The following is a 26,938-nucleotide window of genomic DNA, read 5'->3' on the forward strand; positions in this document are numbered from 1 at the left end:
TACTCTTGGCCATGACCCAGCAGTCAGGATCTTTGTTATTTATACAAATGAACTGAAAACATGACCACATGAAAACCACATGATGTTTATAGCAGCTTTATTCATACTTGACAAAGCTAAGAAGCACATCAATCAAGACAGGAATATTATTATTCATTGCTAACAGAAATGACCTACCAAGCCATGAAAGAATACAGAACATCAATGAAGGCACTATGTGAAAGAAGCAGTATGCAGTGGCAGCTTACTTTATGGGTCCAACCATATGGCACTCCAGAGAAGCAGAGCTATAGAAATAATAAAAGGATTCTTGATTGTCAGGGGCAGGAAAGAAAATGAACTGGTAAAACACAGGATTACAGAGGATTTGGGGGGGCAGTGAAACTAGACTGTATGCTGCATGTATATATTTGTCTACAGTCTTAGGATGTACACCAAGAATGAACTCTTAATTCCAAGTTGTTCTATCCCTTCAATACTGAATGGGCTCCTGTGAGTCTCTTGCCTCTATGTAAACTTTTAATTTTTAAAGATAGAGTCTCATTCTAGCCCAAGTTGATGTAGAACTTACTCTGCATACCAAGCTGGTCTTGAACTCTTGATTATTCTTGCTGGGGTTACAGATGTGAGCCGCTATATCCAGATTTTTTTTTTTTTTTTTTTTTTTTGAGGTATGGTCGCATTCTAGCTAAAGCTGACCTGGAATTCACTCTGTAGTCTCAGGGTGGCCTTGAACTCATGGCAATTCTCCTACCTCTGCATCCCAAGTGCTGGGATTAAAGGCGAGCGCTACCACGCCCCGCTTATACCAGATTTTTAAGACAAGTGTGTACTTAAAAAGATTTTATTTGGGGCTAGAGAGATGGCTTAGCAGTTAAGGCACTTGTCTGCAAAGCCTAAGGACTCAGGTTTGATTCCCTAGTACCCATGTAAGCCAAATGCACAAAGTGGCACGTGCGTCTGGAGTTCTTTTGCATAGTTAGAGGTCCTGACATGCCCATTTTCTCTCACTCTCTCATAAATAAATAAATATTTTTTAAAATATTTTATTTGTAAAATAAAAAGAACTAGCTAAATAATAGTATAAAACCACTGAACACTTTTTATTTTGTATTTATTTATTTACAAGCAGAGAGAGAGAAAAATAATGAGAATGGATGAGTGTGCTAGGATGTTGCCACTGCAAACAAACTGCAAACGCGTACATTACTTTCTGCATTTGGCTTTATGTGGGAACTATGGAATTAAACCCAGGCCATCAGGCTTTGCAAGTTAAGCACCTTAACTGCTGAGCCATCTCCCCAGCCCTAAGAGTTCTTTTACTTGTGACCTTTCAAATGAATTAATGCATAAGCAAAGACACTTTTTAAACAATATTACTGTTTAAATGTTCTGTAACTAACTTTCATAGCAAACTGCAAGATAGACATTTTAATCTCCATTTTTATTCAGTAAGTTCAAATAATTTAAGTAACCTACTAATAGGCTTAATATAAGGGGCAAACGTGGCAGTTAGAGGAAAGGTTTTGGGCATCATGAACTTGGGGTGTCACTTACAGATTGGATAGCAGATACATAAGTTTATCTTGTAAATTCTGTTTCTCAGGCCTCCCCCTTGCTCAGGTGGAAGAAGACGGTGAGGAAGCTCATTCTGCATCATCTTTCCTTGCAGAAGTTTCACAGTATACAAGTGGGTGAGTAGCAGTCCTGTGGTCATGTGCTGTTTTAATTAATGCCTTTTTATTTTATTCAGGTATTGAGTGGTATAGCTTTGAACCATTTTAATTCTTTTTATTTTATCTTTAAATTTAGTTATTTTCAAGCAGAAAAAGAAAATGAATGGGTTTGCCAGGGCCTGTTGCCACTGTAAACAAACAGCAGATGCATGTGTCACTTTGTGCATCTGGCTTTATATGGATATTGGGGAAATGAACTGTGGTTGCTGGGCTTTGTAGAGAAATGCCTTAACCACTGAACCATCTCTCCACCCCCTCCCCTTTTTTAAAAATGTATTCATTTGAGAGAGAAAAAGGCAGATAGAGAAAGAATGGGCACACCAGGGCCTTCAGCCACTGCAAAGGAACTACAGGCACATGCACCACCTTGTGCATCTGGCTAACGTGGGTCCTGGGGAATGGAACCTGGGTTCTTTGGCTTTGCAGGCAAGTGCCTTAACTATTAAGCCATCTCTGTAGCCCTTTTTATATATTTTGTAATTTATATTTTAAGTGTCCAATTTAAATTTTTATTTAAAATTAAGGTAGTAAATACTGTAAACATATCACTTTCTAATTCTTTTAACTACATATAGGTAATTTAAGGTGATTATAATCCCATTATTTTCTCTCTCCCTCCCCCCTATGCCCCTTCCACTGAATCCCTTCTTTCCAACTAGCCCCTGTTCTATTTTGCTGTCTTTTCCTTTTTTTCTCTCTTTTCTTCCTCCTCCATCACTCATCATAACATGTTCTTAGACCCAATATTGTGCAGCTGTTTTGCAGGTAATGACAGTAACAGTGAAGGTTTTAAAACAGTGTCTGCTTTGTTCAATCCCCAGCTCTGCCAAAACAGAAAAAAAACAAAAAAACAAAAATCTACATGAGGGCTGGGGAGATGGCTCAGCAGGTAAAAGTGCTTGCTTGCAAAACCTGACAGTCTGAATTTGATTCCCCAGTGCCCACGTAAAGTCAGATGCACAAAGTGGCACATGCATATCTCTCTCCCTCCCTCCCTCCCTCCTTGAAAATTAATGAAAAATTCTTTTTAATCTACATGATTAAAAAAAAAACAACAACATAGGGAGAGATGGCTTAGTGGTTAAGGGACTTGCCTATAAAGCCTAAGGATGCAGGTTTGATTCTCCAGGTCCCACATTAGCCAGATGCACATTGTGGCCTGTACATCTAGAGTTCCTTTGCATTAGCTAGAGGCTCTGGCCCACTCATTCATTTTCTCGCTCTCTCTGATAAATAAATAAAACAATTTTTTTTGTTTGTTTGTTTTTGTTTTTCGAGGTAGGGTTTCACTCTAGCCCAGGCTGACCTGAAATTCACCATGGAGTCTCAGGGTGGCCTCGAACTCACAGTGATCCTCCTACCTCTGCCTCCCAAGTGCTAGGATTAAAGGCGTGCGCCACCATGCCTGGCAATAATTTTTTTTTAATGTAAAGGGGCCAGGTGTTGGTGGTACACACCTTTAATCCCAGCACTTGGGAGGCCAAGGTAGAAGGATCACTGTGAGTTCAAGGCCAACCTGGGACTATTGAGTGAGTTCCAGGTTAGCCTGTGCTAAAGTGAGACCCTACCTTGAAAAAAATTTTGTAAAAATATAAAAGGATTTCATTAGGAAATGAAGACATTCAAACACTAAAGCTAGTAGCTAACAAGTATTTTGTTTTATTGTTTAAATATTAAGTGGATAAGCTAGGGATATGGCTCAGTCAGTTAAGTGCTTGCCTCAACAAACATGATGATCTGAGTTCGAGCCCAAGAATGAACAAAAATAAGCATGATGAGGTTCACTTTCAGTCCCAGTGATGGAAAGGCAAAAACAGACCCCTGGGACTTGCTGGCCAACTGGTCTAGCCTACTTATAAACTTAGGTCAATGAAAGACTCAAGAAAGGATGATTTTCCTGAAAAACAAAAACTAAGATTGTCCTCTGGCCTCCACACACATGCATGTGTACTTGCATCCACATACACATATATACACGTTGTGTTAAAACCACAACAGAAAAGTAAGTGGGTAATTATCTAAATGTTTCTATTTTCCTATTTTTTTAATTTAATTTAATTTAAGTTAGTTTGGTTTTTCAAGGTCAGGTATTGCTGTAGCCCAGGCTGACCTAGAATTCACCAGGCAGTCGTCTCAGAGTGGCCTCAAATTCATGACAATCGTCCTAACCTCTGCTTTCCAAGTGCTGGGATTAAAGGCATGCACCACCACACGTGGCCTCCTTTTCTTTAATATTTTTATTTGTGCATTTGCAAGCACAGAGACAGAGGGAGAGAGCGAGAATGGGTACACTATGGCCTCTTGACACTGCAAACTTCAGCATGTACCACTTTGTGCATCTAGATTTACATGGGCACTGGGGAATTCAACCCAGGCTATTAGTCGCTGTAGTCCTCTCCAGCCAATGTTCATAGTTTATAGTTTTGCCAGGACATATTAAAAACCTAGCTTCAAGGCTGGAGAGATGGCTCAAAATGTGCAAGTACAAGTGCTAAGGATGTCTGAGTTTGCCACAGTCAAATCTCCAAATCCCACATAAACAGCTGGGCATAGCCACGCATGCCTATAACTCCAGTCACACAGGGGGGGAGAGACCTAAGAATCATGGGAGCTCCCCAAACTCAGGAACTAGTGTAAAAGAGACTCAGGTTCAAAACGTGATCAGGAAGAAGAGCAATAAAGCAGAACCCCTGATACTCCACTCCAGCCACTGCTGGCAAGTGAACCTATTGCCAGGGAGTATATGGGGTACTTACCACAAGGGCACATACATGTGCATAAAGTACATGCCACATTACGCACAGAGGCAAGAAAAAACCCTTCGTTTCAGTCTGATGAATGTTCTGTTGTGTGGTGGAATTGTCTCCTAGCCTCACCGGGTGTGGTGTTCCTGGCTGGTATTTGTGGGCCTCCTTGAAGAATGGCATCACTCCTTACCTTCGCTGTGCTGCATTGTTTTTCCACTACTTGCTTGGGGTAACTCCACCTGAAGACCTACTTACCAGTAAGTAAGAGAATGAAAGCAGTGTAAAAGTGGATTGTTCAGTTCTTAGCTTTAAGCTCAAAACAAGGTTAGAACAGATTGACAACTTTCCACTCCCCAGCATCATCTATACTACTCTGAACTTGTTTGCCCCTGCCTGCATGTATGTTAAAAGTGAGGTCAAGGGGCCGGACAGATCACTCAGTGGTTAAGGCACTTGCCTACAAAGCCTAACAACCTGAGTTCAGTTTCCCAGTACCCATATAAAGCTATATATACAAAGTGGGACACGCACATGGAGCTCATTTGCAGTGGCTAAATGCCCCGGTGTGCCTATTCTCTCCCTACCTCTCTCTGTCTTCTCTATCCTCTTCTCTCTATCTCGCTCTACTTGCAAATAAATAAATAAAAGTATATTTTAAAGTTTAAAAAAAAAAAAGTGAGGTCAAAAGCTGGTTCAGGGTGGGAGAGATGGCTTAGCAGTTAAGGCACTTCCCTACAAAGCCAACGGACCTAAGTTCAGTTCCCCAGGACCCACATAAAGCCAGATGCACAAGACTATGCATGCATCTGGAGTTTGTTTGCAGTAGCTGAAGGCCCTGGCATGCCCATTCTCTTTCTCTGCCTCTCTCTCTCTCTCTCTCTCTCTGGCTTTCAAATATCTCTCTCTCAAATAAATAAATAAAAATAATTAAAAAAAAAAACAGCTCAAGGGCTGGAGAGATGGCTTAGCAGTTAAGTGCTTGCCTGTGAAGCCAAAGGACCCCGGTTTGAGATTCGTTTCCCCAGGACCCACGTTAGCCAGATGCACAAGGGGGCACACACATCTGGAGTTCGTTTGCAGTGGCTGGAGGCCCTGGCGCACCCATTCTCTCTCTCCCTCTTTCTCCCTGTGTCTGTCTTTCTCAAATAAATAAGAATAAACAAACAAACAAAAAAAAATTAAAAAAAAAAAAAGCAGTTCAAGCTGGGTGACACACACCTTGAATCCCAGTACTCGTGAAGCTGAGGTAGGAGGATTGCTGTGAGTTTGAAGCCAGCCTGAGACTACATAATGAATTTCAGGTCAGTCTGGGCTACAGTGAGACCCTACCTCATAAAACAAAGGGGGAGGCTGTTAACTCCTGTGTATGTGCTTGCGTTACTAAAATACCCGCGTACAGGATATAACTGACAGAATTTATAGACATTAGAAACGTTTTGTTACCTTCATGGAAAAGAGTTATTTGTCTAGACAGAAAGAGGACGGACGACTTTACTGTAAACCTGTTATTTGAATTTAAGACTTAAAATGATACTCAAAGGAACATAATGGAACCAACCAGAACCATATATATATTTAAGTATTGTCATCATTTTCTTTTTTGTTTGTTTGTTTTTCGAGGTAGGGTCTCACTCTATTCCAGGTTGTCCTGGAGTTCACTATGTGGTTGAAGGGTAGCCTTGGACTTTCAGCAGTCCTCCTAATTCTGCCTCCTGAGTGCTGGGAGTAAAGGCATGTGCCACCACACCCCTGCTTAATCTTATTTTATTTTATTTATTTGAGAGAGACAATGTACGTACCAGGGCCTCTTGCTGCTACAAATGAAATCTAGATACATGGGCCCCTTTGTGTACCTAGCTTTACATGAGCACTGGAGAATCAAACCTGGGTCAACAGGCTTTGCAAGCAAGTGCCTTTAATCACTGAATAATCTTTTCTCTTCAGCCCTTCCTTGACTTCCTATAGATGAAAAATCAGAATAATTTTTTGATTTTGGAAGAGCTACTAAAATTACTCAGATTCTTCATTTTGTTAAAAATAAACTTAATGAGATCATTATTATTAGCTCTCAACCTCACTATCTTGAACTCAGTGGAATAGAATATGTTTGATCAAGCTTTGTCATGATTTTGTTTAAAGTATGGTGCCACCCTTCAACTTAATTGCCAATACAGATCTGTTGCTAACACACACAGACACAAAAAAAACGTTCTTGTATTTATCTGGTAGTTGCTACCAAAAATAGTCTTTTCTTTTGTTAGGATGAAACCAAATATAAACAAACATATAAGTATGCATCATATAATATCAGATGAGAATGAGTGCTGCTAAGAACACAAAACATGTCATGGGCACAGAGAACTCAGGCCAGGGTCAGAACTCTTGGCCATATGTAGTCAAGGAAGGATCCTCTCCAAGGAGACATTGAACAAAGAACTAAGCTAAACAGGTAGTTGAAGAGTGTCCTCAGTAGAAGGGAAAAGAGATGTGATATTGTTTGGCATACACAGAGAACAGCAAAAACGCCTATGGCTGGAAGCCTAATGAACAGGGAGATGACAGATTCAAGAGGCAGCCAGATGTGTGCATTTCACCTAGGGCCTTTAGATCACAACAAAGATTTTGTGAGCTGGGGTTGTAGTCCAGGGACAGACCATTTGCCTAACATGTCACCAAGCTCCAGATTCAATCCCCTGCACCTTGGAGGAGTTAATCACTTAGATTTGTGTTGTAAAAGCCTCACTGACAGGTCTATTTGCCACCTTGAAGAGCACAGACATAGCAAAATGTTTCTAGAAATGAGTGTAAACAATTGAGTAAATCAGAATAATATGCTTATTACATTTTTTTAAATTCACTTGCAGATTCTACAGAAGGAGAATACAGTGCCCTATGTAGCTATCTATCTTTACCCACAAATTTGTTTCTGCTTTTCCAAGAATATTGGGATACTGCAAGGCCCTTACTCCAGAGGTACTATGAGGGATAAAATGTATTGTTGGGCTTCTTTCTAGTTTGAAAATTCTGTTTTATTTTTTGCATGAGTGTGGTGTGTATGTATGGTGGGGGGGGGGTGTGCACAGATGTGTGCATTCTGTGCACATGCATGCAAAGGATAGTGGAGGACTTCAGATGGCCTTTTCTGCTGCTCTTTAACTTTTGTTTCCTGAGACACAGAAACTGTTTATTGTTTGTTTGGTTTTTTTTTTTTGAGGTAGGGTCTTACTCTAGCCCAGGCTGACCTGGAATTCACTCTCTTTTCTCAGGGTGTCCCCGAACTCATAGCAATCCTCCTACCTCTGCCTCTGGAGTGCTGGGATTATAGGTGTGAGCCACCACACCTGGCTACTGTTTTTGAGTTGTTAACTGATTTTGAGACATGATCTTTTTTTTTTTTTTAATTTTTATTAACATTTTCCATGATTATAAAATATATCCCATGGTAATTCCCTCCCTCCCCACACTTTCCCATTTGAAATTCCATTCTCCCTCATATTACCTCCCCATTACAATCATTGTAATTACATATATACAATATCAACCTATTAAGTATCCTACTCCCTTCCTTTCTCTACCCTTTAAAGACATGATCTTCTTATGTATCCCCAGTTGGCCTTAAAGTCTCACTTCATTAGCCTCCCCAGTACTCAGTTTGAAGTGCTTGTTTTGTTTTTGATGAGATAGGGTCTCATATAGCCCAGGCTGGCCTCAACTCAGAATATACCTGAGGATGGTCTTGAACTCCTGATTCTTCTGCCTCTGCCTCCTGAATGCTGAGTTACAGGCATGTGCCACCACATCCGACTCCCAACTTGAAAATACTTTCATTACAATTATTTGCTCAGCTTTCTGATTGGTTAGCATTAATTGATGTGCAAAAAGAAGAGGAGGTTCTTAATTCACATGTTTAAGTAGTGGGGCCAAGAACAGCATCTGTGAGCAGATGAGATTTCTACTTGCTCCTCATAGCTGCCTCCATTTATTTTACTTATTTCCTCTGCAGCTGGTTTTACTCAAGTTTTACAAAAGGGTAAGCAGTGAGGAAGGAGCTGTTGTTAGCAGATCTAAGATTTGATTAAGAATCAAAAAGAGCTAGAGAGATGGCTTGGTGCTTAAGAGTGCTTACTTTCAAAGCCTAATGACCTGGGTTTAGCTCCACAGTACTCACATAAAGCTAGATGCACAAAGTGACATATGTGCCTGGATTTTGTTTGTAGCAGCAGGAGGTCCTGGCATGCCCATACTCTCCTTCCCCCCACCCCCCAAAAAAAAAATACAAAGTATTTTTTAAAAGAAGCAGCAGCAAAAGAGCCCAAACCGGCTGGGATGTAATTAAGGTGGTACTTAACTAGCATGCACAAAGCCTTGGTTTGATTCCCAGTATCACATAAACCAGGCATAGTGGCACATACCTGCAATCCCAGCACCTGGTAGGTGGAGTCAAGAAGATAAGAATTTAAGGTGATCCTCAGCTAAAAAGTCAGTGTCAGGCCAGCCTGGGATACTTGAGATGTTGTCTCGGGGGAAAGAAAGAGAAGTCTAAACTGGAACTCTATCCAAAGCAGTAGCTTTTTTGTTGTTGTTGTTGTTGTTGTTTGTTTTTCAAGATACGGGCTCACTCTAGCCCAGGCTGACCTGAAATTCACTATGTAGCCTCGGGGTGGCCTCGAACTCATGGCAATCCTCCTACCTCTGCCTCACCAGTGCTGGGATTAAAGGCATGCGTCACCACGCCTGGCAGTAGCATATTTTATATGGTAGAACATATCTCAGGAGAAAGGCTAAGGAAATAAGAAAAAGTCATCTGGTAGAACAAATATGCTTCATTGTAAATTTCCTAGAGAGATATATATGTCTCCCATAGTCCAAGATCTTTTAACTGAGCCATAATAATAATAATGGCACAGATATTCACACTGCAAAAGATGATGTTGGGCATAGCAAAGAAATATGCCACCAATATTGCAACCCACAATTCATCCTCATGGCTCTATCCAGTCTCCATGCCTGCATCCAGCAAACCTGCTTCACACTGCCCATGGCCATTCCAAACCACAAGACTGTGTTGAAAACTCAATGACCCTCTCTTTCTTATACCCCACAATACCAGGTAGGGTGCCAGTTTGTTAATCCAAGAGGGAATAAAGCCGACTTTGAAGATGATATCAAATTAAAAGAGAGACTAAGCCAGGTGTGGTGGTGTACACCTTTAGTCCCAGCACTCGGGAGGCAGAGATAGGAGCATCACCATGAGTTCGAGGCCACACTGAGATTACATAGTGAATTCCAGGCCTGGGCTACAGTGAAACCCTACCTCAGAAAATAAAATAAAATAAAATAAAATAAAATAAAATAAAATAAAATAGAATACTAATGGAGAGAGGGAGGGGATAGGATGGAGAGCAGAGTTATAAAAGGGAAAGTGGGGGAGGGGAGGGAAATATCATGGTTTATTGTGTGTAATTATAAAAGTTGTTAATAAAAACATAAAAATTAAGCCGGGTGTAGTGACACGCACCTTTAATCCCAGCACTCAGGAGGCAGGGGTAAGAAGATCTCCCTGAGTTTGAGGCCACCCTGAAACTGTAGTGAATTCCAGGTTAGCCTGGGCTAGAGTGAAACCCTACCTTGAAAAAGCAAAAATAAACAAAAAAAGTCTTCATTCTCATTGTTGCCCCAGTGCAGGTCAGCTGGCTCAATCTCAAAAGTTATAATCTCTCTCATAATTGCAGCTAAACAGACAGAAGTTTCAGCCCAAAGATTTTATTTCTTTGCCATATCCCTCTACTCATATTAGTCCATTTCTACACAAAGCAACCCTGCACAAATTCTCAGGACAGGGACATAACAGCAAGCCTCCCACACAAACTGCTTCTAACCCCATCAAAGCAAAGCTTTCTCACCCTCATAAGCCAAACCTCACAGTGTATATAGTTCTTACTGCATTCAGGTCTTTCAACTCTGACCAGAATAGTCCATCAAGCTGTACTTACAGCACTGCAAAACAGCTCTTAGGCCAAGGTTTCAAATCCTTCCACATTCTTCTTGAAAATCAGCTCCAAAGCCAGGTATGGTGGTACACGCCTTTAATCCTAGCACTCGGGAGACAGAGGCAGGAGGATTGCTGTGAGTTCGGGGCCACCCTGAGACTACATAGTAAATTCCAGGTCAGCCTGGGCCAGAGTGAGACCCTACCTCAAAAAAAAAAAAAACAAAAAGTAAAAAAAATAAAAACCAGCTCCAAAACTCCAAAGCCACAGTCAGATGTTTAGCAGCAACCCCACTCCTCTGGTACTGACTTTCAGAACACCTAAGTTTATGGGGGATATCCAAATCAAACCACCACACTAACCAAAAGTGGTTTACTAGGGCAGTTGAGCAGGCATAGTATATGCATTTAGCCTAACAATATCAGGCATTAAGGATTATTCCCTTAGGGCTCATGACCTCCTCCACCATAGAGTTGTGACTAGGTTTTCAGTTAGCACAGGGCAGGAGGGAGATAGGTCAAGGCAAGGTTTCCCTGTATGTAGCTCCAGGCTGGCCTTGAACTCACGGCAATCCTTCTGCCTCAGCCTCCCGTGTGTATCACTATGCCTAGCTCATTATGTCACTCTTTACCTCTCCTATGAGTCTATATTCTCCTCACTCTTCTTCTCTGGGTCAGAACTGGTGTGTGAATGTTGGCCTCTGTCTCCTTTTACTATTCTTGTATGCTAGGTTCTATGTTCTTTCTGGATGTGTTTTTGCTTTCTTCTAATTTCTCATGAGATATTAGATATCCGGTGTAATCAATATGAATTGTTTTTAAAAATTAGTAGTATGTTTGTGTTGAGTACAATCACAGTAGATGTTACCTTTATATATCATACCAGTAGGTAAGTTTTAGACTTGTTAGTATAGTTTAGTTAAATATTAAAGATTCAAACATGAGGGCTGAAAGGATGATTAGTGGTTAAGGCACTTGCCTGCAAAGTCAATGGACCAGGTTTGATTCCCCAGGGCCCACATAAGCCAGATGCACAAGGTGACACATATGTCTGGAGTTTGTTTGCAGTGGCTGGAGGCCCTGGAACGCTCATTCTGTCTCTCCTCTGACTCTCTCTCAAATAAATAAATAAATAAAAATAGTAAAATTAAAAAAAAAAAAAGAAGAAGAAGTTGGGTGTGGTGGCACATGCCTTTAAGCCCAGCACTCTAGAGGCAGAGGTAAGAGAATTGCCATGAGTTCAAAGCCACCCTGAAACTACATAGTGAATTCAAGGTCAGCCTGAGCTAGAGTGAGACCCTACCTCGAACCCCCCCCCAAAAAAAAGGATTCAAACATGAGGCTGGGGAGGTGGCTTAGCAGGTAAGAGCACTTGCCACAAGCATAAGAACTTGAGAGGACCTGAAACTGCCTGAGTTCAATTCCCTAGGACCCAGGTAAATAGAAGGGTGTTGCTACACATGTCTTTAACCCCAGTCCTGTGGGAAACAGAAACCAGAGAATCATGGGGGCTTGTGAGAGCCTTACTTCCATGTTTAAAGAGAAACTGTCTTAAGGAACTATACGGATGAGCAATGGAGAAAGGACACCCAGGATTATCTTTTAGTTTACTCATGCTTGCATATTTATCTTCACATACACATGCATACACCACAAATGCCACCACCACCTCACACTACACATGTAAAAAAAATTTTTTTCGGTCACTAAAATATAAAGTCCCTGTTCCTATCCTTTATGCCATTCCTGGCCCTCCTTTCCTGGTCCCTCTGTGCACTGTTGATACAGAAAAAGAGCCCTACAGGTCATATTTCTCAGTCCCCCCTGTCATTTGGCTTCTGCCTAGGTTTAGTAGGCACTGGCAGCCTATTAGAGAGAAGAGACAAGCCAGAGAGTTGTGCTAGCTCTCTCTACCTTGTGGGCCTCTCTGACAGTGGCTGCAGCTCTTCTCTAACTTGTGTTCCCACTAAATAAGCCTCCCTGTGCTTCCTTAGCCCATGATGATCCTAGTCCCAGTAACACCGTTTCCTCTGCTCCTCCCATTCAGGGGCAGAAGAATATTAAGGGTTGTCTTGCTTTTTGTCTCAAAGTTGGCTTCTCAGTCCTTACATAAATTTTTCTCACCTGTTCTGAGGTTTTTTGTTTTTTTTTTTTGGCTTTTCGAGGTAGGGTCTCACTCTGGCTCAGGCTGACCTGGAATTCACTATGTAGTCTCAGGGTGGCCTTGAACTCACGGTGATCCTCCTACCTCTGCCTCCCGAGTGCTGGGATTAAAGGCGTGCACCACCACGCCCGGCTGTTCTGAGGTTTTAATGTAGGGCTTTGTGAATTCTAGGCAAGTACTCTGTCACCAAGCTATACCCTTAGTTCCTGTCATTGGTATCCACCTTCCCTCTTGGTGAAATTGTTGGTTTTAAGTACTTAGGATGGCTTCTGTTCTTCTAGGTGCACCTTAATTAACAAAACTTTCTAAATTAATTTATAAGAGAGGGAAAGTAATAATAGACATAAAGTAAGGGGAAAGGAAGAAGAAAGGGAGCAGGATGTCAGATTTAAGAAACAGAATGGAACACTAGACAGAGTTGGAGAAAATGGTTCCTTGATGGAGCCCATACTAAGCCTGTGCTTGTTCACTCACTCTTTTTCTTGGCTCCACTTACAGGTGGTGTGCAGATCCTGCTTTACTCAACTGCTTGAAGCAGAAAAGTGTTGTGGTCAGGTTGGTTTGACTACTTAACCGTTTTACCCATCCACATGTTGTATTTCTTAGAGTACTTGATTATTTGCCATAATCCTTCATTCTCACCCAGTATATTGTTTCTTGTTCATCATTAGCAAATCCTTCCTTCAGTTGTTTTTTTTTAATTGAAATTTCTGTCTTTTCCGGGCATGGTGGCACACACCTTTAATCCCAGCACTTGGAAGGCAGAGTTCGAGGCCACCCTGAGACTACGTAGTGAATTCCAGGTCAGCCTGGACTACAGTGAAACCCTACCTCAAAAAAAAAAAAAAAAGAAAGAAAGAAAGATCTGTTTTCCCCCCTTAAAGTATCAAAGGCCACCAGCCCCTCTTAAGAGAATTTCCTTACACTAGCACATGCCTATCAAAAGACAAAAGGAGCCGGGCATGGTGACGCACGCCTTTAATCCCAGCACTCGGGAGGCAGAGGTAGGAGGATTGCCATGAGTTCAAGGCTACCCTGAGATGACAGTTAATTCCAGGTCAGCCTGGACCAGAGTGAGACCCTACCTCAAAAACTAAAAAAAAAAAAAAAAAAAGACAAAAGGAGCCAGGCATTGTGGTGCACACCTTTAATCCCAGCACCCAGAAGGCAGAGGTAGGAAAATTGCTGTAAATTGGAAGCTAGCCTGAGACTTTGTAGTGCATTCCAGGTTAGCCTGGGCTACAGCGAGAACCTACCTCAAAAAACAACAAAAAAAAAGAAAGACAAAGGAAGTAGCATCTGGAGGCTGCTGAAAAGAAAGTCAGAAGGGGGCTGGAGAGATGGCTTAGCGATTATGACACTTGCCTAGGAAGCCTAAGAACCTAGGTTCAATTCCCCAGTATCCATATAAGCCAGATGCACAAGGTGGCGCATGTGTCTGGAATTTGTTTGCGGTGGCTAGCAGCCCTGACACACCCATTCTCATTCTCATTCATTCTCATGCATTCTCATTCTCTTTCCTTCTCTCTTCCCCCACCATTCTTTCTTTCTCTTTCCTTCTTGCTCAAATAAATAAATAAATATTTTTTAAAATAGAAAGTCAGAAAATAGTGGTTTGCAGCAGTTCTATGAATTACCTTTTTTTTTTCTTTGTGAATAAATATTAAATAGAGCTAACTAATACTCTCCACTGTATATTTGATTAGAACTAGCTATATATATATATATACACATATACATACATACATACATACATACATACATACATACATGTATATATTTTTTTTTCTGGAGGCTGTAGAAATGGCTTAACAATTAAGGCATTTACCGGCAAAGCCTAGATCCAGGTTTTATTCTCTAGTACACACATAAAGCCAGCTGCACAAAAGTGGTTCACGTATCTGGAGGTTGTTTGCAGTGGCTAAAGGCCCTGGTGCACTCACTCTCTTGCTCTCTCTCTCTCCCTCTCTCCCTCCCTCTCTCCCTCCCCCTCTCTCTCTCTCTCTCTCTCTCTCTCTCTCTGTCTGTCTGTCTCTCTGCTTGCAAATAAAATACAAAAATGTTTTTTAGCTTGATGTGGTAGCACACACATTCTAAACACTCAGGAGGCTAAGGCAGAAGGATTATGAGTTCCAGGCCAGCCTGGGTTATCTAACAAAACTCTACCCAGTACAAGGGTAAAGGAGATCAACACAAAGAACATCAACTCCTACCAAATCAGATATCCAGAGACACAGAGGTTCCCAAGACCTCATCACTGAAGCAGACCTAAAATGAACCCAACATTGCTCAGGGAACTTTGTGGAAGACGGGGCGGAAAGAATGTCAGAGCCACACATTGGGTCATGATGCACAGAGACATTTCCTCCTACCCATAACTGAGGGCTAACTCCACAATGCATGACCCATATAACTCAACAAGGAGGGGTCAAGGGGAGGAGGGAGGACAGGGAAGAGGCTAACAATGGTACCAACTTGACTGTATTCACTGAGTATAAAACTCACTAATTTAAAAGGGAGGGATGGGAGAGATGGCTTAGCAGTTAAGGCATTTGCCTACAAAGCCAAAGGATCTCCATTTAGTTCCCCAGGACCCACATAAGCTGTATACACGAGGTGGTACATGAGTCTAGAGTTCATTTGCAGTGGCTGGAGGCCCTGGTGTGTGCACTTATGCTTTCTTGCTCCCTCCCTTCCTCCCTCCCTCTCCATCCCTCTTTCTTTCTCTCAAATAAATAAATAAATATTTTTTTAAAAAAAAGAAAAGAAAGGAAAGCCGGGTATGGTGGTGCATGCCTTTAATCCCAGCACTTGGGAGACAGAGGTAGGAGGATCACCATGATTTCAAGGCCAGCCTGAGACTACACAGTGAATTCCAGGTCAGCCTGCCTTGAAAAACCAAAAAATAAAAATAAAATAAAATTTAAAAAATCTATCATTTGGACTGGAGAGATGGTTCAGAGGTTAAGGCACTTGTCTGCAAAGCCTAACCACCTGGATTCAATTCTCCAATACCCACCCACATAAAGCCAGATACACAAAGTGGAACATGCATCTGGAGTTCACCTGCAGTGGCAAGAGGCCCTGGTGTGCCCATTCTTTCTTTCTCTTTTTCTCTCTCCCCTTGCAAAATAAATAAAAATAAAATTAAAAAAGTAAAATCTGGGCTGGAGAGATGGCTTAGCAGTTAAGCGCTTGCCTGTGAAGCCTAAGGACCCCAGTTCGAGACTCGGTTCCCCAGGTCCCACGTTAGCCAGATGCACAAGGGGGTGCACGCATCTGGAGTTCGTTTGCAGAGGCTGGAAGCCCTGGCGCACCCATTCTCTCTCTCTCCCTCTATCTGTCTTTCTCTCTGTGTCTGTCACTCTCAAATAAATAAATAAATAATTAAAAAAAAATAAAATCTGTCTTTTCCCTCAAGTATCCATTTAAATGCCGCCTTCTACTTGAGGCATGTCCTGATTTAGCCTCCTCATACTCTGAGAGTGTGCACATGCATGCCTGCACATATCCTTACCAGCCACCTAAATCACTGTGCATTAAACAAGGGTGAGAATGGTGTGGTTCTTGGCTTTGTGTTCCCTTTGGGCCTGGCTTACATTATTTCATGCCATTGGGCATATTAGATGCCGTTTCTCCAACGTGGTACTGAAGGTCTCTAAGAGATTTAAAAGAAGTATCAGGGCTAAGGAAATAGCTCAGTTGCTTATACACTTGCCTTACAAGCATAAGGACCTGAGGTTGATCCCCAGAACCCACATAAAAATGTTGGACATGGGACTAGGGATATGGCATAGTTAAGGTGCTTGCCAAAAAGCCATAGGACCCACATAAAGCCAGATGCACAAGGTAAGGTGGCTAAAGGCCCTTCTTGCTCTCTCTCTCTCCATCTCCCTACCCCTTCCCTCTCCCTCTCTTTCTAATAAATAAGATATATATATAATTAAGCTGCTGAGTAAGTGTTAGAGGTGGCCCTTTATGGGCAAAACAAATTTTAAACATCCTCCAAATCAAAAAAATAACCCCACAAACTTGGGGCTGAGGGATATAGCTCAGTGGGTAAGAGCAACTGCCTTGCAAGCATGAGGACTGGAGTTCAGTTCTCAGCTCTCAGCACCCGTGTCAGAAGCTGGGCATGACCTAGTATGTCTGTAAGGTGTCAGCACTGAGGCAGAGGCAGGAGGTTTCTTGGTGAGGCTTACTGGTCAGCCAGTCTAACCAAAAAACAAATGTATATATATATATATATATATACATATGACATAGAGTGGGGCATGGTGGCACACACCTTTAATCCTAGCACAGATGAGACAGAGGTAGGAGGATCACTATGAGTTTGAGGCCAGCTTGGGACTACAGAGACCCTACCTAAAAATACCCGGCCCCAAATTTTTTTTAATGTTGGACATAGTGGCACATGCCTGTTATCCCAGCACAGAGGAGATGGAAACAGGAAGACCCCTGGATTTTGCTAGCTGTGTGTTCTAGCCTACTTGGTGAACTCCTAGACAATGAGAGGCCCTGTCTCAAAAACAAGGAGGAGGGCTGGAGAGAGGGCTTAGCGGTTAAGCGCTCGCCTGTGAAGCCTAAGGACCCCGGTTCGAGGCTCGGTTCCCCAGGTCCCACGTTAGCCAGATGCACAAGGGGGCGCACGCGTCTGGAGTTCGTTTGCAGAGGCTGGAAGCCCTGGCGCGCCCATTCTCTCTCTTTCCCTCTATCTGCCTTTCTCTCTGTGTCTGTCACTCTCAAATAAATAAATAAATAAATAATTTTAAAAAATAAAAATAAAAAATAAAAAAAAACAAAAACAAAAACAAGGAGGACAATATTCCTGAGGAATGACACCTGAGGTTGTCCTTTGGCTTTGACATGTATGTGCACATGAACATGCATACCCATACACAGGCATTTAAAAAAGAGAGGCTGGAAAAATGGTTCATTGGGTTAGAGCATTTGCCTCACAAGCATGAGGGCCTGAGATGACCTGAGTTCAATCCCCAACACATGTACAAAGCTGAGTATGAGCACCCATGCCCATAACCCTAACCTTGTAGGGAACAGACAGGAGAATCACTGGGACTCCCTGGTCTGACTGCAAACATGAGCTCCAGTTCAGTGAGAGATTCCATCTCAAGGAAGAGATTCAATGTATTTATTTATTTGAGAGAGAGAGAAAGAGAGAGAGAGACAGGCAGATAAAGAGAAAGCATGAGTGCATCAGGATCTCTAGTCACTGCAAATGAACTCCAAATGCATGGGCCACCATGTGCATCTGGCATACATGGGTACTGCTGAATCGATCCTGAGTCCTTAGGCCTCACAGGAAGCACCTTAACCACCAAGCCATCTCTCCAGCCTGAGGAAAAGATTTTTTTTCAGTTTTTTCGAGGTAGGGTCTCACTCTGGTCCAGGCTGACCTGGAATTAACTATGTAGTCTCAGGGTGGCCTCGAACTCTCAGTGATCCTCCAACCTCTGCCTCCTGAGTCCCGGGATTAAAGGTGTGTACCACCACGCCTGGCCTGGAAAAGATTCCTAATGGGACAAGATTAGTCTTAAAATAGATCATGCTTGGATAAAATTTTAAAAAGGCAATTTTAGAGGCTGTTGATCTGGCTCAGCAGTTAAAGGCACTTGCCCTGCAAAGCCTGCCGGCCCAGGCTCAATTTCCTAGTATCCATGGCATATGCATCTGGAGTTTGTTTGCAGTGGTAAGAGGTCCTGGCACGTCCATTCTCCTCCCCCCCATCACCACCACCACCTTTCTCTCTACATGCATGCTTGCTCGCTCTCTCTCTGCTTACAAATAAATAAAAATGTTTTAAAAAAGCAATTGTAGGGCTGGAAAGATGGCTTAGCAGTTAAGGCACTTGCCTGCAAAGCCTAATGACCTCCATTTGATTCTCCAGGTCCCATGTAAGCCATATGTACAAGGGGTGGCACTTGTTTGCGGTGGCTAGAGGCCCTGGCATGCCCGTTTTCTTTCTCTCTCTCTCACTCTCTCTAATAAATAAATAAATATAAATTTAATTGAAGTTTAAAAAAAAGCAAAAGCAATTTTAACATGTAAATTGATTGGCGTTTAAGGAGAAAAGTCTCATTTTATTTATATGATCTCTCCTGGGCCATATAAGCAAGTTTTTATTATTTCTAATGATGAGAGTAAATAATAGCATTTGCCAGCATATATCAAGTACTAAGTATATGATGTTACACTTCAATATCTCATTTAGTCTCAAGCATTCTGTGGGTCTTGGTGCTTTACTTACATTTCACATCTCATAAATCATTATTAGTCTTAATTGATGTTCATTTAATATACTTTCTCTTCTTTTTTCTTCAAAATATCTGATTAAATTTATTAAATGTCCATGATTGAAATATATTCAATCTAATTTATAGACAAAGAAATACACCATGCCCAGAAACCTTGGTTAATTCTTGATTTGAATTTTTTTACTCATGTATACAACTAACTGCCTTTAAACTATGTTTCTAGGTACCCTAGAAAAAGGAACAGTCTGATAGAGCTTCCTGATGACTACAGCTGCCTCCTAAATCAGGCTTCTCATTTCAGGTAGGAAAAGCAGTGTGTGCACATGTGCAAGCATGTTTTATTTTCATTTTTAAAAACATTTTATTATTTATTTGACAGAGAAAGAGAATGGGTACACCAGGGCCTCTAGCTACTGCAAGTAAACTCCAAACGAATATGCCCCCTTGTGCATCTTGGCTTACGTGGGTCCTGGGGACTCCAGCCGGGATCCTTAGTCTTTGCTGGCAAACGCCTTAACTGCTTAGCCATCTCTCCAGCGTTTTTTGGTTTTTTTTTTGTGTGTTTTTTTGAGGTTGGGTTTCACTCTAGTCCAGGCTGACCTGGAATTCACTATGTATTCTCAGGTGGCCTGGAACTTATAGTGATCCTCCCAAGTGCTGGGATTAGAGGCGTGCGCCACCACACCCGGCCCCTTGTTTGTTTTTGAAGCAGTCTCACTTTAGCCTGGGAAGACCTGTAGCACCAGGCTGGCTTTGATTTCATGGTGATCATCCTACCTCAAGCTTCCAGAGCACTTATGATCATGGATGTCTATTTCCCAGTGTCTCTTTTTAAATATTTTTATTTTTTACTTTATTTTTGATTTTTCGAGGCAGGGTCTCACTCTAGCCCAGGCTGACCTGGAATTCACTATGGAGTTTCAAGGTAGCCTCGAACTCACTGCGATCCTCCTACCTCTGCCTCCTGAGTGCTGGGATTAAAGGCGTGTGCCACCACACCTGGCCTAGATATTTTTATATTTATTTTATTTATTTATGAGAGAGAGGAAGAGGCAGATAGAGAGAGAAAATGGGCACACCAGGGCCTCTAGGCACTGCAAATGAACTCTAGACACATGTGCCACGTTGTGCATCTGGCTTACACAGGTCCTGGGGAATCAAGCCTCTAACTGGGGTCCTAAGGCTTCACAGGCAAGCACTTAACCACTAAGCCATCTCTCCAGCCCTCCTAGTGTCTTCTTTAATTTATCTTTTGAATATTTTATTTTTTTATTTAATTTTTATTAACATTTTCCATGATTATTTTAAAAAAAATCCCATGGTAATACCCTCCCTCCCCCCCCCCCCACTGTCCCCTTTGACATTCCATTCTCTATCATATTACCTCCCCATCTCAATCATTGCTTTTGAATATTTTAAAGCTTTCATTGTAGATATCTTTCACTTCCTTAGTAAGGCTTATCCAAAAAATTTTATTTTAAAAAAATATGTTTATTTGGGCGGAAGAAGATGGCTTAGCAGTTAAGGCATTTGCCTGCAAAGCCAAAGGACCCTGGTTCAATTCCCCAAGACCCACGTAAGCCAGATGCACAAGGTGGCACATGCATCTGGAGTTCATTTCCAGTGGCTAGAGGTCCTGGCATGCCCAATCTCTCTCTTTACCTCTTTCTCTCTATCATGAATAAATAAATACATTTTAAAAAATTTAAAAATATATGTTTATTTATTTGAGAGCCAGAGAGGCAGGCAGACAGCAAGCGAGTGAGCAGGGGCATGCCAGGGCTGTATTATTTGTCTTTTCCACTAAAAGTACTGATTTTTCTTTTTCAAACTGTTAGTTTATTTTGAGGTAGAGTCTTCATCTACCCCAGGCTAACTTGGAATTTATTCTGTAGTCCCAGGCTGGCCTTGAACTCACTCCTACCTCAGCCTCCTGAGTGCTGGGATTAAAGGCATGCACCACCATGCCTGGCTCAGTCTTTATTTGACATGATCAATTAACAGCTATAGCAAGACCCTACCTCAGGGTTATTGTGAGGATTTTGCAAAATCTACTGTATTTATTTACTTACTTTTGGTTTTTCGAGGTAGGGTCTCACTCTAGTTCAGGCTGACCTGGAATTCACTATGAATTCCCAAAGTGCTTGAACTCTCAGTGATCCTCCTACCTCTGCCTCCCAAGTGCTGGGATTAAAGGCGAACACCACCATGCCCTGCTACTGTGTATTTAATAATAGATTTTCTTGCTATGAATTAATCAGGGTTATTATTTTTTCTTTTTCTATTTCTCTCTCTCTCTTTTTTTTTTTTTTTTTTGGTGACACTGAGGATTAAACCCAAGGCCTTACACACACTAAGCATTTATTCTACTGTTGAACTACATCCCTAGCTCAGTTAAGATTTAAGTCCCCATAGGAAGAAGTAGAAAGGGAGAACCATATAATTAAATGTACTTTTGAAGCAGAGCTGAGAGAGGAGGATTTCAAGGTCAGCTTGAGCTAAGTAAGTTCTAAGTCATTGTCAGCTAGAATGAGACCCTGTTTCAAAGTAAACAATATATATATTTGTATTTTCTTTGTGATAAGAGTACAGTAATGAAAACCTGCTTAATTACTAACTAGATATATGTATGGTCCCCTTCTTGTTTTTCCAACACAATGAATGCTTCCTTCCCTTTTGAGGTGTCCACGGTCTGCAGATGATGAGCGCAAACACCCAGTCCTCTGTCTTTTCTGTGGGGCCATACTGTGTTCTCAGAACATTTGCTGCCAAGAAATTGTGAATGGGGAAGAGGTTGGAGCTTGCATTTTTCATGCCCTTCATTGTGGCGCAGGAGTCTGCATTTTCCTGAAGTGAGTAGTGAGTGATCTGGAAGCTTGCTAATGAATTTACAGACTATGTGTGCAGTCTAGATGCCAGTATAATGGGATAAGATGGGCATAGGAAAAGACAGACTACAGGTATGGCTCAGTATTCAAATGAAATTGCATTTGCAAAATATATATATGTATGTGTGTGTGTGTGTGTGTGTGTGTGTATATAAAATAAGCCAGGTGTTGTGGCATATGCCTTTAATCCCAGCACTCGGGAGGCAGAGGTAGGAGGATCACTTCTAGTTCGAGGACAATCTGGGACTACAGAGTGAGTTCCAGGTCAGCCTTGGCTAGAGTGAGACTCTTACCTTCGGGAAAAAAACAACAAAAATTATAAAACAAAGAATAAAAACAGTAGGAGTCTGCTATATATCCATGGGAGAGACTATTAATGCCTCCAATACGGTGTGATATTCAGGTATAATGGAAAAAATTGGAGTACAAAAACTTATATTTGAAAAAGTACATGTAGTATAGAGAAGATAGTTCAGTGGGTAAAGTGCTTGCTGTGAAAGCAAGAGTTCCAAAATTCAGATCCTTGGAACTCATGTAAAATGCCAGGTGGGACAGGTGTTCTGTCTGTAATCCCATCACTGAGGAGGCAGACACACTATCCCAGGACAAACTCATTAGCTAGACTAGCCCAGACAGTGAGTTTTGGGTTCAACTGACCTTATCTCAGGAAATAATGTGGAGAGAGACCTAGGAAGACACCCAGTGTTAACCTCTGGCCTCCACACACAGCACACACGTGAACCCATATCACATGTTTTCACACCAAAGAAGTACATGTAAATTATTTCTTTAGGTTAGCTATTGAATGCTTTTATTTTCATTTCTTTAATTAAGCCAGCATTTTTTCTTGCCTAAGATTAAGAGTAGTAGTCATAAATACTCGTGAAAAAGAATGTAGGTTGAACTGGATGTGGTGGTGCACGCCTTTAATCTTAGCACTTGGGAGGCAGAGGTAGGAGGATAGCCGTGAGTTTGAGGCCAGCCTGAGACTATAATAAATTCCAGGTCAGCCTGGGCTAGTGCGATACCCTACCTTGAAGAAAAAGAAAAAAAGAATGTAGGTTGCTTGACAGACAGAAAGAAAGAAAATTCAAGTGGGTGTGTATGTTTTCTCTTTCCATTCTTCCTATGAATTTGTTTTTGTTTATATAAACCTAAATGTATTACTATGGATATTGCTCAAAGAGGATTAATAGTGGGATAAGATATTGATAGGAAAAGATTGATCTAAGAGGGGGTAAAGGGGCATGAAAGCCTTCTTCAGAACTCACAGGAATAAACCTAAACTATATATTTTATGGTTCTGTTCAATTTGTGATTTCTTACCATATACCTGCAGTAAGAATCCCAAGAGTCTTCAAGGCACTCAGCCACAGTTCTTTGTTTATCTATCTGCCTGTTGGGGCAAAAGCCTTTTCACTTCCCTAGATGACATTGTGATGAATCTGTGGTTGGCAGACTAGCAGATATTGTTCTGTCCTTCCGTTAAGCTTTCTTCTCTAAGTTGAAAGTTAGGACCAGCCAGTTTTCCAGTATACAATGTCACAAGCAATAGCCTCTTCCCTTCAGTGTATTCAGCCAGAATTACTGTTCCTATTTCCCTAAATCTATTGATCTTAAAATAGCAAAGCTAATTCTTCTTTATTTAGACAAAACCAGTGTATTCATCTATGTTTATGTTGTCTTTATATTGAAATTTTAATAGATACTGGCCATGTCTTTCCTGAGTTAACTTTGATGCAGTGTCTGTCATCTCCCCATGAGTATCTAACAGCAGTTGCTAATACTGTTTTGTTCTTCAGAATCAGAGAATGCAGAGTGGTCCTGGTGGAAGGAAAAGCCAGAGGCTGTGCTTACCCAGCCCCTTATTTGGACGAATATGGAGAAACAGATCCTGGGCTAAAGTAAGACTTTTCTTTAATAGGAAGATTTTGATCAGTTTGTTTGTATACTCTTTTTTTTTTTTAATCTTTTAGTCATAATAATATTGTATTTGGATGGAAACAGTTATTTAAACACAAAAATAAAAATAAATAAAGGTAGGGATTGATGTATATATGCATACTCCTATGGTGTGGGTACATATCTGTGTGCTCTGACCAAATTTTGTTTTGTTTTTGTTTATTTGCAAGCAGAGAGAGATAGAAAGAAGAAAGAGAGCCCATTCTTTCTGTGTTTCTTTTGTCTTCTCTCCTCCTCCTCTTCTTCTGCTTCTTCTTCTTCTTCTTCTCCCTTTCTTTCCCTCCCTCCCTCCTTCCCTCTCTCTCTCCTTGCAAATAAATGAATAAAATTTTAAAAAAGAAAAAGAGACAGCCAGGCATGGTGGTGCGCAACTTTAATCCCACCACTTGGGAGACAGAGGTAGGAAGATTGTCATGAGTTCAAGGCCAACCTGAGACTACATAGTGAATTCCAGGTCAGTCTGGGCTAGAGCAAGACCCTACCTCAAAAAACAAAAGCTAAACATAGTGATTTGGGGGTTAGGGAGATGACTCGGCAGTTAAAAACACACTGTCTTACAAAGCCTGCCAGCCATGTTCAGTTCCCTAGTATCCAGGTCTGTCCAGATGCACAAAGTGACACATTTATCTGGAGTTCGTTTGCAGCAATAAGAGGCCTTGGCACGTGTCTCTCATTCCCTTTCTCTCTCTCTCAAAATAAATAATTTTTTTTTAGAAATCGTCTGGAAGCACAGAAGACCTCAGATAGCCAGAGCAATCCCGGAGATAGGGAGTAATGCACAGGAGGTACCAGTACCCTAATTTCAAGCTGTATTACAGAACCATAGTAACAAAACCATCATGGTACTGTAACAAAAACAGGCATGTAGATGAATAAAACAAAATAGAAGATCCAGACAGAAGCCCATACAACTACAGCTACTTGATTTTGACAAAAATACTCATTGCAGAAAAAATAACCTCTTCAACAAGTTTTGCTGGGAAAACTTGATATCTCTGTGTAAAGGAATAAAACTAAGCCGGATGTGGTGGCACACGCCTTTAATCCCAGCACTCAGGAGGCAGAGATAGGAGGATCACCCCAAGGCTACATAGTGAATTCCAGGTCAGCCTGGGCTAGAGTGAAACCCTACCTTGAAAAGCCAAAAAAAAGAAAAAGAAATATCAACTCCAAATGAATCAGAGACATGAAATTCTGCAATTGCTAGAGGGAAAACATTTCAAGACATAGGGATAGTTAAGGGCTCTCTAACCACACTCCCATCACTCAAGAAATAAAACACAGTTGACAAATTGGACCTTATGAAATTTAAAAGCTCTGCACATAAAGGAAATGAAATTAAGTGAAGATACAGCCTACAGAATGGGAGAAAAACTTTCCAAGTATATATCTGACAGGATTAATATCTAGAAGTAAAACCTAGAATATACAAGACACTAAACAAGTAGCTCAGTCAACACAATGGGCAATGGAACTGAGCAGAGCATTCTCAAAAGAAGAAATGCCAGTGACTGATAAATATTTTTTAAAAGTGTTACTATCCTTCGTCATCAGGGAAATGTGAATTAAAACTACTTCGAGATTCCATCTCATTCCTTAGAGTGGCTGCTATTATTATCAAGAAAACAAATGCCGGGAAAGATGTGGGGAAAAGGAAACTGATTCACTGTTGGTGAAGTGTAAACTGATGCAGCCACTGGAAAAATCAATGTGGAGCCTTCTCAAAAAGCTAAAAATATGGGGTTGGGCTAGAGACATGGCTTAGCAGTTAAGGCATTTGCCTGCAAAGCCAAAGGACCTATGTTTGATTCCTCAGAACCGCCATAAGCCATATGCAAGCTAACCACCCAAATAAGAATAATACTGCTTCAAATTATAACTCTTACTGTCCATTTAAACAAGCCTTCATTATGCCTCTTGTGTACTTGACCTAGTGTCCTAAATAATCAAGGAGTACATTTCTTTTTTTTAACATTTTAATTTATTTATTTGACAGAGGAAGAGGGAGAGAGAGAGAGAATGGGCGCCCCAGGGCCTCCAGCCACTGCAAACAAACTCCAGACACGTGCACACTCTTGTGCATCTGGCTAACGTGGGTCCTGGGAATCAAACCTGGGTCCTTTGGCTTTGCAGGCAAACAATGCCTTAACCACAAAGCTATTACCTCCAGCCCAAGGAGTACATTTCTGGTTCATTAATTAATGTGACAAGTTGGTGATCGATGGTGAAGAGATGCCCAGTTTGTTTGTTTGTTTGGTTTTTGCTTTTGTTTTTGATGTTTTGAGGTAGGGTCTCACTCTAGCCCAGACTGACCTGGAATTCACTATGTAGTCTCAGGGTGGCCTTGAACTCACGACAATCCTCCTACCTCTACCTCCTGAGTGCTGAGATTAAAGGCATGCACCACCACACCAGGCCCTTTTTCAGTTCTGTCCCAGTGATTGTGAGGGAAATCTAAGGGTGCATACTGATTTAGAATATAAAAAATGTAACTGTTGTTTGTGTGTGTGTGTTTTCCTAAAGGAGGGGCAATCCACTTCACTTATCTCATGAAAGGTATCGGAAGCTCCACACAGTCTGGCAACAACACTGCATCATAGAGGAGATTGCTAGGAGCCAAGAAACCAACCAGATGTTGTTTGGATTCAACTGGCAGTTACTGTGAACTCCAACTCTGCCTCAAGACAATCATGAGTGACAGTAATAACAGCTGATTGAAAATCCCAAGAGCTGGGAAAATACCAGAGATCTTTTGCTCTATGTCCAGAATCATGTACATCAATAAAATATTTCTTCATGGAATATTTCTTTTCATTTAGCAAGCATAAGCTTCAAGGGGGAAAAGTGACATAGTTGAATCTGTTTTCAATGAAATGCTTGTTCACCCAAGTGTCTATGTCTCCTTATATTTCCGGAAAACTCACTCCCCTTCACAAATTGTCTTATTCATTTCATTTTATGTACCTGGCAAATAAGTCACATAAAGCAGTTGTGGACATTTTTATATGTTGGCTAACTCCTCTGCATGTTTGTATTTGGTGTTTTCCTAATGTAAGTCAGCTAGTGTTAGATCATCAACAAAATTCTGATATCTGTGATGGCCATTTTCTTTTCTTTTTTGTGGGGAGGGATTTGGTTTTTTGCTAAAGAGGAACCACAATACAACTGAAAAAAGTT

At 41.3% G+C, this 26,938-nt stretch overlaps 1 protein-coding gene across 2 annotated transcripts in view; it reads left to right on the forward strand.

Annotated features, from left to right (window-relative positions):
• The window catches only part of Ubr1 (ubiquitin protein ligase E3 component n-recognin 1), a 199,927-nt gene extending 173,367 nt beyond the window's left edge, over positions 1-26,560 (forward strand). For both annotated transcript variants that reach the window (XM_004660885.2, XM_045156215.1), the window contains exons 40-47: positions 1,607-1,694; positions 4,607-4,740; positions 7,348-7,456; positions 13,135-13,191; positions 19,135-19,212; positions 21,593-21,763; positions 23,602-23,703; positions 26,285-26,560. In XM_004660885.2, the coding sequence (XP_004660942.1) occupies positions 1,607-1,694; positions 4,607-4,740; positions 7,348-7,456; positions 13,135-13,191; positions 19,135-19,212; positions 21,593-21,763; positions 23,602-23,703; positions 26,285-26,426 (881 nt within the window). In that variant the 3' untranslated portion in view covers positions 26,427-26,560. The remainder of the gene's footprint in view (positions 1-1,606; positions 1,695-4,606; positions 4,741-7,347; positions 7,457-13,134; positions 13,192-19,134; positions 19,213-21,592; positions 21,764-23,601; positions 23,704-26,284) is intronic.
• Positions 26,561-26,938: the final 378 nt, after the last annotated feature.

This window comes from Jaculus jaculus, chromosome 8, assembly GCF_020740685.1.
Source record: "Jaculus jaculus isolate mJacJac1 chromosome 8, mJacJac1.mat.Y.cur, whole genome shotgun sequence".
Classification (NCBI taxonomy): domain Eukaryota; kingdom Metazoa; phylum Chordata; class Mammalia; order Rodentia; family Dipodidae; genus Jaculus; species Jaculus jaculus.